Source organism: Eurypyga helias, unplaced genomic scaffold (genome assembly GCF_000690775.1).
Source record: "Eurypyga helias isolate BGI_N326 unplaced genomic scaffold, ASM69077v1 scaffold38629, whole genome shotgun sequence".
NCBI lineage: Eukaryota > Metazoa > Chordata > Aves > Eurypygiformes > Eurypygidae > Eurypyga > Eurypyga helias.
The window spans coordinates 17627-30449 of NW_010272094.1; the positions used below are offsets into that span (position 1 = coordinate 17627).

General features: G+C 41.0%; 1 protein-coding gene across 4 annotated transcripts; it reads left to right on the forward strand.

Annotated features, from left to right (window-relative positions):
• The first annotated feature begins 550 nt into the window (after positions 1 to 550).
• On the forward strand, positions 551 to 12574 carry ZFAND6 (zinc finger, AN1-type domain 6). 4 transcript variants are annotated; one of them, XM_010159028.1, is made up of 5 exons: positions 551 to 723; positions 1934 to 2045; positions 4169 to 4269; positions 10866 to 10979; positions 11605 to 12574. In XM_010159028.1, the coding sequence occupies exons 1-5, from the start codon at positions 573 to 575 to the stop codon at positions 11751 to 11753; spliced, it is 627 nt and encodes a 208-aa protein (XP_010157330.1). In that variant the 5' UTR covers positions 551 to 572; the 3' UTR covers positions 11754 to 12574. The 4 variants fall into 4 exon arrangements, with proteins under 4 accessions (XP_010157330.1, XP_010157332.1, XP_010157333.1 ...); XM_010159030.1 differs by having other exon boundaries at positions 573 to 727; positions 1950 to 2045; XM_010159031.1 differs by having other exon boundaries at positions 573 to 723; positions 1934 to 2021; positions 4229 to 4269.
• Positions 12575 to 12823: the final 249 nt, after the last annotated feature.

A 12823-nucleotide genomic window follows, 5' to 3' on the forward strand; every position in this document is an offset into this window, starting at 1 on the left:
TATATAGGAGGTATGTGTACCTAGTCTAACACTTCTGACTGGAAAGGTGATTTCCTTTTTTGCATGTGAAAAATCATAATACGGGTTTTGTGGTAAGTAGTTGTGTTGTCCCTCACTAATGACAGTGATTAAACTGTAACTTGGGAATTCATGTGACTTGTTAATTATAATTATTATGCAGTAAGGAAGCATGTGTTGTCTTTAATTTTATAGTTTTCATTCACAGTATCAGGTGTTCAGGTTTCAAGAAGAGGTCTAGAAGCAGTAATATTTCCAGTGTTTTTTAGAAAACAACTTTGTGAGTTATATATTGATTATAAAATGATGGGGCTGGAAGGGTCTGTATATGTGGGCCATGCAAAGCATATATGGCACTTGGTGGTACTGGGCAGACTTGCTACACTTTTTTGGAAAGGGCATTGAGTTACCTGCAGGGTGTCTTTCCTAGAAGATCTTTTTGCTCCAATCTATAGGAAACTCCAGGTTTTCAAATGTCAACTGTAAAAGGGTTTTCTCAGGCCTCTAAATACTGAGTTGTATGTATCCATTTCAGGTTTCTAGAAGAAGGGAAAATGGCTCAAGAAACTAACCGTAGCCAAGTGCCTATGCTTTGTTCCACTGGTTGCGGATTTTATGGGAATCCTCGTACAAATGGCATGTGTTCAGTGTGCTACAAAGAACATCTTCAGAGGCAGAACAGCAATGGTAGAATTAGCCCTCCTGGTAAGTAAAGCTAACTTAGGTCTGTTTGAACAGCTCAGAATGACACAGTAGACAGCAACTTGCTTCTTGATCTTTTTTAGCGTCTCCAAATGCTGGAAGTATAGGACTTTATATAATGCAAACAATTTTATTCAACTGTCTTACATTATGCTTGGATGAAATGCTCATAATGTAATTGTGCCATGATTATCTGCTCAGAAGTAGACTCTTACTGATGCCTTTTGTATTAATCTGAGTTTTTCTAATCTGATAGTATTTTTCTGCATTTTTATACTATACCAACATACTTTTCCTGAAATTACTAATAGTAGAGAGAACATTTAGCTTGGGGAATGTTTGTGAAAAGTATTTAAAATACAGGTGTTTAATTTCTGTAGCCTGATGCTGAAGGATTAATCTGTAGACACTTTTCTAAAATAGCTTCTCATAATTGCAGATAACTTTTTGTTCTTTCTGGCCCAGTGTCCCATGTATTACGGTCTTTCCTACAAAACCATTTTCCCGTTGAACTAAGTGCTACATTTGCTCTTTGGAAAAAGGCTCCTCCTGCTTTAAATGAATGGTAGTGCCCTTAGAAAGGGGAGCCCATTCTTGGATCTGGTCACCCTGATGTTTTCAACTTTTAGCATGTTCTGCTAGGGCAGGAGATTTAGGGACACTTTCCCTGGAGCTCCTAAAATGTCTCTTCTGGCTTAGCTGGGTACTGAGAGCAGGAAGTCTTATGGTCTGCTCTTAAAAACTTCCTGCTTTGGCTTAATATTAAATTGACATTTAATGGAAGCTGTTGCTTCAATTTTAAAACCCAGGGATCTAGGTTCTACAACTTCAGATGGCTCCTAAGTTGGCATTAGGGTGCTACACAACTGTTTCTCACAGATCCATCCTGGTTTTCTAAACAAAATCCAAGTTTATTGTGTCAGAGTACTGCATCTTATGCTGAGAAAGCTGTTGGCAGATGCCTTAATTAGCAGAAAATAGTAATTATCTTAAAGCTCCAGCATCAAAAATTGTGTGCTGTGTAACTTTGAGGGGCCTGGGCCGGGAATGTGGTCAACAAATGACCAAACATAACATGTTTTGTTGTGATAGAGGCTGAGATTCAATTACTTTCCTGACTGGTGTCACGGGGATCGAAAAATAATTGCATTGTGTAACTTTTGTAGTGCCGGGAAGTAGTGTAACACATTTTACATTAGTGTCTTCCTTCCAGCAACTTCTGTCAGTAGTATAACTGAGTCCTTACCGGTTCAGTGCACAGAAGGCAGTGCCCAGGAAGCCCAGTCAACTTTAGATTCTACATCGACTCCATCTATGCAGCCAAGGTAAGCTGTTTGTCTGCTCTTCTGTGCTTTTACGTAAAAATCTGTGTCAAGACGATAATATGAAATGCACTGATGCTGCGTAATTAAATGCTAGGTCCTGGATTAGGAGAGTGTGAGACTTCACTGCTAACTTTAAAGCCTGGGAGCTCACAGTAAATAGTAGCTGATCTGTTAGCTACATCTTGCATTCAAATGCAAATTTGTCTTTAGAATTTAGCCTCAAATAGGACCGTTGCCAGCTTCATGCTGTTCTACAGGGATTGTCTGGCTAGTCTTCTGACTCCACAACCTGCAGTTGGTTGTACGTTTACCAAAGGAGAGCTTTTTCCATCTCAGAAATGTGAGCATTTTGTAAAATGGCAGAAAGCTAGAGCTCTCATCAATAAATGTGTGAGAGTGTGCTGCTAACAAACTAGCTGCTTTGTGAAGAGTGGAGCATACTGCAACAGGGGAAGGGTATCTGAATCTGAGTACAAGTTGTGCTACTGAACTGATTTCTTATTAAGCAAGTAATTTCCAACTGGATTATTCAAGGAGACAGAATGTCCTCTTGTAAATTGCTCAGATTTACTAAGTGCTCTCCACTTGTAAAAGCTAAATATTTGTATTTAGTTGCTGCATTTCATTTGAACAACATATCCAACAGCAGCTTAAGTGCTTTGGAAATTTTTTGAGTGAAAAATGTTAGTATGTTATACTATGGAAGCTAACTTGCAGTAATACTCATTCTGACTTCCCTTTAAAAATCAGAACGTAGTAAAAACACAGGCTGAGAGCGACTTCATCGGTTACTGCTGGCGGGTCGTGTTCAGACGGTGTTTTCTGCTCCTTAGCTTTTTATAGGAGGTGTCATCTCATGCTTGGATGCTGTATATGCAGTGAGCGTTAGGTGCCCTGCTTGTTGCTATATTTGGTCTTCCCATTCTGGGATTTCTAGCTGGGGTAGAAAATAGCTATCTCACCCTGATACAACTCTCCTGGAATGTATTTAAAAACAATATTTCATCCAGGTCAATGCACTGAGGTGCTTTGTGTTTGTTTGCTCACACAACCTTCACAGTACCATGCAAGAGCAGGAAGAATAGTCTCTGATCACTAGTTTTGATTACTGGTTACAGAAATGAGTGGATGGTTGCTTTTAGACTTGCACACACACACACACAAAAAATCAGTGTTACTTGTTCTTTTTCCAGAATAAAAGCAGGGATTGAACTTCAGTCTCTGGTAATAAATACCTCAGAGTTGTTATACTCTGAGGAAATGTCTACTGAATTGGCAGTGCCCTCTTGCAGTTGACCAAACCCTGCAGTTCAAGACCTTTGTGCAATTCTTGGCCATTAAGTTGCAACTCTAGTGTCACGGACTACTGGTAGGGCTCTGCTAGGTTTCTGGATAATCCAAGTTCTGGGATTCAGAGTGAATCCTAATGGGAAGGGCAGAAACAAATTGGGTAAATAGGGTAGTGTTACCTCTTGCTTGGCACTGCAGCTCTGTCCTGTTCTGTAGTAGAGCTGCTGGATGAGCAGTTCAGCTGCAAGTGACAGCTAGTATCAAATGTCTCTCCTGTCACTGTCCAGGGTATTAATGTGAATTTTCAGCCATTATCTGACCTGAACAGTATGGCTGACAGGATTGGAAGGTTTGGCTGGGACCACTTTACACTGTGAAAATCTAAGGGGTTCTGTGTACAGCTGCAGATGCTTTATTACTGGAAACATTGACATGCTGCAATTTTCTTGTTCGTAACACTACAACACCAAAAGCAGCTCCTCTACAATTACCTTGCTTACTTATGTTATAAAAATCCTCCCTTATTCAGTGTTGCATTGTTGCTTCTGTGAGGAAGGATGGTATGCCAAGCTATCCCAAATTTTTTTTTCTCTTTTGATAGTTGAACTGGTTTATTGCATTCTTACTGAAGGCAAAAATGTGTAACTTTTTAATTCATTCAGATTGTCCACTATTCTTAGACGCTGGCATTCTTAAACAGCTACAGAAACTGCTTCAGAGTGAAAAGTTCTGCTGTGCTCTTTCATCAAGATGTACTCTGATGTATTTCATTTGGGAATGCTTTATGCAGTATGGACGTGCCTCATAAAAATAACTTCTCTTTTGCCCCACAGTGCTGTGTCCAGTCAGTCACTTTTAACAGAATCTGTAGCATCATCCCAACCTGATAGTACGGCTGCTGACAAAACAGTACCTGAGACAGAAGATTTGCAAGGTTGGTGCCTACTTGTCAGAGACAGAACTTGGAATAATGTTTTTTAAAACTTTGTTCTTAATATACTCCTGTTCAAGAGATGGGCTGCTTCTCAAACTCGCATATTCTATGAAATCAGAAGGCAAAATAAGGATTAACTTTCTTTTCTTAAAAGGCAAGTCTTAAACTCAAAACTTATGTTGAACTTACGTTGGTGATTCCAGTCTCTGCTATAACAAGTGAGTTAATTAGGGTTGGAAGTGCCCATTGTAAATCAGTCTACTGTTCTGTCTTTATGCCACAGCTATTGCTTATAAGTAGAGTTTAGAGTATCTGTTACTTCTCAGCGTACGTACTCATTCGCAGCAGTATCACAGAACTTTATGAGCGTATTTATGATAGCGGGTGATGGGACATAGCTGTGATAAGAACAGTGTTACTGTCTCATATAAACACGCAACACCTACAAAAGAACCTTTTACTTGTGAACTGTAGTGATCTGATATTTTGACCCACTGTAATTCACTGTATCAAACTGACCCACAAACGCTGGTTGATTGAAGGAAAATGGATCAGTGAGTGGGTGAATTTTAACTGTGTTGGCCCAAAATCCTTAATACTGGTACAATGTTGTTGTACCAATTAAGTTTTTCAGCTTGATTTTTCTTTTTCTTTTTATGTGTGGGCTTGCAGAGCTGAAAACTAAAGATTTTTCTTTTTTAGTAGTATTTAATAAGAAAATACAAAATGTCAGTATACAAAATTTGCTCGGGCTTGTAATCTGTAGACCTAAAAGGTATTTAAAGGTAAGTCTGTAAGTATTCTGCCTTTACTTCTGCTGACGCGGCTAAGGCTTTAGTGGGTAGAGTTACGTCTCTGTAGACTAGTCTAAACAGAAGTTTGGATTTTCCACAGATACAACATGTAATTACATTTAAAGATGCTAAATGTAAGTTCTTGCATTGTACCTCCAGTATCTGTTCTGCTTTTCAGCTACTTTTCTAAACCTCAACACTCCCTTTTTATGGACTTGAATAGAAGAGTCATTTTACAGCTGCTGTGCTGAGTAAGGCCACCTCCTCACTCACAAACAGGAGCTGGAAAGGTTTCAGAGGAAAGGTTTTCGTGCTAATGCCGTTTTGTGCTAGCCTTGGAGGTGACTATTATTGGAAACATGCTTACTCTTAAAAAGATGTATTCTAGATGTATGTGCTCATACCTGCTATTCAGTTTGTGTTCTGGCACTGAGAGCTCTTGTTGCCTCAGTTTTGAGAATACACATAAAACATGCTTTTTATTCTGATTGATGACATCTGGCCTTACCTACCTTGAGAGAAGAGCAAGTGCTGAAAAGGCTTATGTTTAAGTTTTACATATTTGCACAGCAGAGGTCGGTTTGCAGCCTGGATTTTGAGTTGATATACCTCTGAGTAATACAGATACGGCTCTACGTTCATCCCTGTTCTGCAGTACAGGGAACTTGGGATGTGCTGCATGCCAGCTGTAACCCAGGTCTGTGCAGGTACATCCCTTTCTGGGAATGGCCCAAGCAGGACACCCCAGTCAGGCACATGAATATTGCAACGCAGGCTTACACTGACACAGATGTGTGTGAGGCAACTTCTGTAAGCTGATCTTCCTGACACCCTGTTTTGGTGGTGTTTTTCTTCCTGTTAGTCTTGTGATTCTTCTCCATCCAGGGCCAGAATTAGTCTCTGTTTATGTATGTATCTTACTTGCTTGGCCTAGCTGCAAGTGGAAACTCCAGGTTTCCAGCATCTGCCATCTTTTCACTGTGAGACAGGGGGAGTATTTTAAAATAATCTTTGCTTGTACTGTGAAGTGACTTGGGCCTGTGAAAAGACTTTTCCCAACAAGTTTTTAGGGGAATGTCGTCTTCCATTTGGATAAAATAATGTTCCTAATTCTCCACCTCTAAAGCTAATTCCCCTGTGAGAAGGCAAGGTAGTTTTCTCAACTAGAAACATTGATTTCAGGGGTGTATTTGCATTTTATAGTATGTATTTCAAGGATCAGGTGTTTAGAGTACTCGGCTGTGTCCTTTTCTCTGTACTGTAGTGATTTCTAAACTAAGAACACCACCGCCATGTAATTGCAGTTCTAAATTACAATCCCTATTTATAACTCACTGTGGCAGGGTCAGCCTCATTTTCTGAAGAGTTACTTCTGTGCTGTCCCTTGTTTTAAGTTCATAGGAAATGTAGCGTTTCCAGTTCTAAAGTATTTGGCTTTGAAAGTGTAAGTTTGTAAAGAAAGCAGCTTATAATGGATGCTAGGTGGGTTTCGTTGAATTGTTGTCACAGTTGTGCATCCTAAAGTTTTTTTGGGTTTTTGTTGTGTTTTTTCCACATGGTTCAGAATTTGAAGTTTAGGCTTCTGACAAGAATGTAACAGAAATGTGTGAATCAAAGTTATTTAGTATTGTCTGGCTTTGTAGCGTTTAAAAAAGGGAAAAAAAAGTCGCAGAACTGTGGAAGTTGGTCCCAGACTACAGAGCTTATAATGCTACTTTTGATGCAGAGGAGGAAAAAAGAAATCCTGTTGGCTTTGATCTGTTCAGCATTTATTCTGATAAAAACATCTTGCTTCGTTGGAATGCCTGTTGTGGAGCAGGTTTGTTTTATGCCACTAGTACAGTGAGTCTCCTGTGGCTGCATGCAGTTGAGGTGCCCTTAGCTTACTGTGGCCCGGTAAGCTTTGTTAAGCAGTTGCAATGAGTGAAAGATGGAGGGAACTGTTAAGCTTCCCTAGCTTACTATTATTTTTCAAAGCAGACAGATAAAGGGGACTTGAGCTGTGTGCACAGTCCTTGCTGTTTGCAGACAAGCTAGAACTGCAAAGGGATAAAAATTGAAAAGAGCAGTTCAGATTTGCTTATCTCCACTGGATTTATACATTGTGAATGAAATAGAGAAAAACTATATGGTAATGCATGTAGATTTTGACATTTAGTGACTGTTATAATGCTTGTAGGAACTTCACTGCAAAAAGATCAGACACTAGGTAGTGGCAATTTTTTTTTTTGTTTTAAGTTTAATCTTTTAAAATATCATTAACATATCATCATTAATGACCTAAAATGAAATGCGTTAAGGTACAATCCAGCTTTTGCAACAGCTTTCTTCCATTTTGAGCATCTCCCAACTCATTTTAGATTGCCTCATGGACTGCTGTACCTGTTAACAATTATGACCCTGTTAGGATTAGCCAGTCAGGGCTAATTTGTTAGCCAGGGGGTTAATGGAGCTGCCTCCCAGCAAGCCTGCAAGCAGGTAAAGAGGTGCCTCACCTCTAAGGTTGAGTTTAAAAACATCCAGGTTAGGATTCATGCTATATATTTCATGGAGGTTTTTAAGTGTAAAACAGTTTAAAAATTGTGATTCCTGACCTTTTTTTCTTTTTTTAAAGAAAAGGTATTAAACCAATCAAGTTGCTACAGAATTTTACATAGTAACAGCCTGGACCCAAGGTGAAGCTGTTGAACTAATATCATCCACCTCAGAGGACCTGACCAGGGCTAGCTCAGTAGACAGAGCTGGAAGGGAATTGATGGATATGTCAGATTTTTATGGCAGAACCAGGGGCTCAGTGGTAGAGTACAATTATGATAGAAGTGTAGAAAACAATGTAGGATATCCTGATTTACTGGGTGAATGCTCCAGGGAGCGAGGATACATTCACAACAAAGATTTAAAACTAAAATCTGTAGATAAGTGTGTTTTTAATTTAATTTGCCTCTTCCTAACACTAAGACAGCTGATGACTTCAGCTTGGTGTTAAAACATTAGGAAGTAGGATCTTCTGCTCAGGATTAACTTCCACGCTTCATTCCTCTGGAGGGGTGAGTATTCTTCCAGGGTCTGGTCAGATGCACTAAAGAGCTCAAGGTAGTAGGTTCCTCATTCCTTTTTCTGGGAATGAGGAACCTCTTTCTTTGAGAAGCTCTGCCTGGTAATATGGGGGTGATAACCATAAAACTGGAGAGGAGAGAACAGCGGAGGTGTCGGGAGTCTTGCAGCAAGTGCACGGAGTTTGTGGTGTGCCCACAGGGATGCGAGGGCTGAGTGTGCTCTGTCTCGTGGGTGCTGCTGTCACGGTCAGTCGGCACACACCGAAGTTCAGGCAGGGTTGGCACAAGCAAAGCTGTCGCTAAAGCCTCTGCCTTTAGGAGGAAGCCCAGACGCTGTTTTGATCAGCGAAGAACATGCTCTGTAAACAGGAGCTCGCTTCTAGCAGCCAGCCCAACTTGTCAGCCCCAGAGAAATGAGTGTCTTCATGCTTTATTCCTTTTTGGTTCGCTGACAGCTTGTACTGGTGCTGCCAGTGCTTTGCTTCTCCGGCTAAAGGCAGGGCTGGGGAAGGGAGGGAATCCGTTCAAGCAAAGCAGGCAGCATCATCCTGGAATCCGAAGTACAGCAGCTGCGAGTGGCTGCAGCTTGTACCCTGTAAGCCCCGAGCTGGGTGGTGCTGCGCTTTACCTGCTTGGGTTGTTGCCTTTCCAGCAGCGGGCTGAGAGCGCGCTGAACGCGGTCACCTGTCATCTGAAGGTGGCTTAGCGCTTGGGATAGTCATGATTACTATGGAAAATTTTGAGTCAAATCTCTGCCTCCTGTGCAAAACCAAACTGAGATCTTAAGTTTATGGTTCCTACAGTAGATACCAAGTGACTCGTGGCAGCAGGGGACCTTCCACTCAGTTCTACAGTGAACAGCAGCCCTTAAATATTTTTAAACCTCTCATGTGAGAGCCATACATGCAAAGAAAATGTAAGGATATATTAGTGAGCTTTGTTATGCAGGGAACAGGGCCAGTTTTTCCTAAACTTGGCTAATAGTTGGAAGCTTTTAGTAGAACTTAGGTTGAGGTAACTGGATTTTGCTACACCAGGAAACGCAAACTTCAGAATGTTAGCTGCTAACTGCTAATTCGTGGCATGAAGCTTTCTTAATGAATTAATAAACGCTGCAGTGTCTGTTCTGCATAACACTGCAGCGGTTCTTTTGATTACGTCTTAGCACTTCTGATACTCTTACCTCTCGTCTTCTGATCCTTACTGCTTTTGACTGTTCTCTTACAGATGTTTGGCTGTGATCTGTCCATTCAGAAATGTGCTCTTTAACAGCCGTTTAAAGCCATTGAACCTTTTTTTGCACAAGCTATCAATTTTTATAAATTTGGGGACACAGCAAAACTCTGTGTAACACAGATAGTGATTTTTTTTTTTTTTTGAAGGACTTAATAAACCACGTACAGCAGTTTCTTTGTGAGATTAACCTTTGGAATACACTGTCCACTTAGGCAAAGTTTTTGCTGGTGGTCACATATTTTGCTACCACTTGGTACAGACCACAATGTTTTGATACACTGCAAAAGTGGAAAGTGCCCTTTCCTTTCAAAACAAGAAAAAAAAAATCATCAGAATAGCAGCACAGGAAAAACCCCACCAGAACTGTCATGCAGAATAGCGGTTGGCTGGCACAGAACTATCACAGAAGTGTCTGACAGTCCCTGCCTAACTAAAGTCCAGCTGCACGGAGGTGCCTGCAGCTTTTTCCCTGGCAAATGTCTGGGCTTGCTGTTGCATTCCCTGCTCTCCAGCACTGGTTCTAGCGCTCCTTCCACTGACGCTCCTCCCAGCTGGAGCTTGCCTTGGCCTTTTGCCGCCAATACTCCAAGCTTCTGTATACCTTACTCCTTGGAGACGTGTCCTGCTGTCATCCAGCAGTGGCTGCTAGGCAGAGATTGGCTCTTAGCCCTTCTTGAAATGAAGCTGGGTTTTTTGGTTTCTGTTTTGTTTTGTAAAGTAAGAATGTGAAAATGCTTGAGGAAAACTGACCAATTTCTGTTTTTCCCTAAAATACTACCATTACTTGATGTTCTCCCACACAGCCTGTCTCTTTGGGACATGAGCGAATATTGAAGTTGGTTGCAAGTTGGCTTAGCAAAAATGTCTTTAAAATGCGGTGTTTACCGGTTTCCTTTCTGGGTTTCAGGCTAGTGTACTTCCTCTCTGGAGGCCTGTGTATCTGGAGCTAATGGTGTCTTACCTCAGGTAGTGACCAGCCCCTCTGTAGGCTTTTTCCAGGTGTGCAAGAGCAGCAGTGTCATGGTGAAACGCTGCATTTTGTGTGGCCTCAGTACTGCAGCCTTCAGCAAAAATAGTGTTGATTCACTACTTGAAAGGGAGTGTTTTAAGTGATCCTACTAAATACAATGCTTCTTACAAGCAGATGTGAGGGACCGGATTCGTAACACTGGTAGGAAGCACTTGGTGTTGGATTCTCTTCCCAAATCTGACAGCGCTGAATCTAACTCTGAAACCTAGTTTTTAATTGCTCTGTTTCTTTGTGGGTTTTTTGTACAGTAACTTGGTATGTGTGTTCAGGGAATTCTGAAACTGGGTTGACGGTCTAGAAGGGGGGAGTTCTGCTACCACCGCTGAGTCTGTCAGCCTTCACACGTGGAAGCCGCAGTGAATGACTGACCCCAGAACTTTAACTTACAGCATGGGCTTTAGATTATCATGTGACTTAAACAGAGGAAGGGGAGAGACAGACATTCTTTTCCATTGTTCTTACTAACTTTTCCAATGTTAGCCTCCGTGTCAGAGAACGCAGAGCCTACACCTGAAGAACAAGACAAGTCGCTTGACAAACCGAAACAGAAAAAGAATCGTTGTTTCATGTGCAGGAAGAAGGTTGGACTTACTGGTAAGAAATCCTGTTTTCACTTCCCCTAGACTTGTTTGGGCTTTGGACCTTTGAAAGGTTGTTCTTCTCTTAAGGGGAAAACGGGGCATGATCACCTCAGTGTTGTTGATTGGAAATACAACTTGGCCAAAGGTGCTTTCAGCTTGGCTCTTCTTAGATTTAGTCCATTCATGTATTTTGTCTTTCAGCTTCCTGCCTTTTAAGGGAAATTCATAATTCCAAATGCTTCCCTTTGGAAGTCTCCTTAGCTGAGGAATTGGATGATAGTTTGCTGCTATTCACTAACCAGCTTCACAGTGGTTCAGTGAAAGGGCTCAGTTCACTGCTGACCTGGAGTTCTGGGAGGTGAAGATTCATAATCAGAGAAAAAGAGCAGGAGGTCTCTAGGAATGTGTTCTGTGGTAGAGTATCACGTGGCATGAAGGAATGGTCAAGTTGAATCTTACTGTAAACGCTTAAAAAAATGTATTATTTGTGATTCTTGTGCTTTCTGCAGCAGAGGCCCTTTGGCTGATTGACACTGGTGACTGAGATTTATTGCTAGTGAGTGAACACATTCAGGATTTAAACCAAACCAGTATAATTAAGAAAGTTGAAATGTCTAAGTTAACATTTCTGTCCACAGGGTTTGAGTGTCGGTGTGGAAACGTTTACTGTGGTATGCACCGTTATTCAGATGTACACAGTTGCTCTTACAATTACAAAGCTGATGCTGCTGAGAAAATCAGAAAAGAGAATCCTGTAGTTGTTGGGGAAAAGATCCAGAAGATCTGAACTGCTGCTTCTGCTGGAATACAAAATCCTCTGACCATCTGCAGATTTAAATTGACTTGAGCTTTTCTCCCTAGTCATCAGGAATGTAGAGCAGTGTATCTTGCCTAGACCTTTTAATCATGCATGTCATCAGATGAATAGATTTTTTGGGTTTGTTTTTTTGTTTTGAAAATGACTCTGAACATTTATTTTCATTGCAGTTTTCTGTGGCTGAAGACTTAAGTAAACTTTACAAGTATTATCCTTTAAGATCATTTTAATTTTAGTTGAGTGCAGAGGGCTTTTATAACAAATGTGGAGATAATATTGGAGGGCTGTGCTTTTCCAGGATAAAACATGCATGCGTTAACTTTGCAGTTTATTTCTTGTTGTATATAGCTTTTCTCTGCAGCACAATTTCCTTTTTTTGATAATGCCTTGTATGGCACAACTAGTTATCAGTAACTGAATGTATTTTAATCATTATGGCTGCTTCTGGTTTTGTTTTCCCATTAACGAGAGGTTATACATGTTCGCATATTAGCTTGTTTGCACCCTCTACCTATTTATGTATGAATCATTTGTAATGAGAGTGTGTGCTGAGATTGTCTGCGTGGTGGTTTTTTTTAATTGGTTTTTGTTTTTGTGTGCGTGGGGGGAAGGCTGTATGCACTTCACTGACTGCAGGTTTCATTGGGATTACATCCATCAGTCTGTCTGTACCCAAATATGAAGAATGATCTGAAGTATCTGTGCTGTATTTATGTTTATCCATGTCTTAACTTTGATTAAATAAAATCTAAAAAAATTGGAGCCCCTGTGGCTGTCACTGGCATCTGTAATTTGGATTTCGCACGCTTTATTTTTGGGGAGACTTTCCACTGGGGGTTCCTTTACTTGCAGCGTATAGATCCCCAGGGACCGTCCACATCCCCGTGCCAACTAACTTCTGATTGTTTTTTACCTTTTCACCTGTAACTATGAGAGAGACTACAGTTCCCAAGAGCTTTCCACCTTGTGCGTTGATCCATGCTGCACGGGGACTTCTCCCTGCTCCCGGGCAGCACGTCACTCGTGCGGGAGTTGGGGTC

Excerpts from the sequence above, each read along its gene's own strand:
- ZFAND6 (XM_010159028.1), top strand. The coding sequence starts at position 573 with ATGGCTCAAGAAACTAACCGTAGCCAAGTGCCTATGCTTTGTTCCACT. Across the intron at positions 724-1,933 it reads TGGTAGAATTAGCCCTCCTG|CAACTTCTGTCAGTAGTATA; the intron begins GTAAGTAAAGCT and ends TCTTCCTTCCAG. Across the intron at positions 4,270-10,865 it reads TGAGACAGAAGATTTGCAAG|CCTCCGTGTCAGAGAACGCA; the intron begins GTTGGTGCCTAC and ends TTCCAATGTTAG.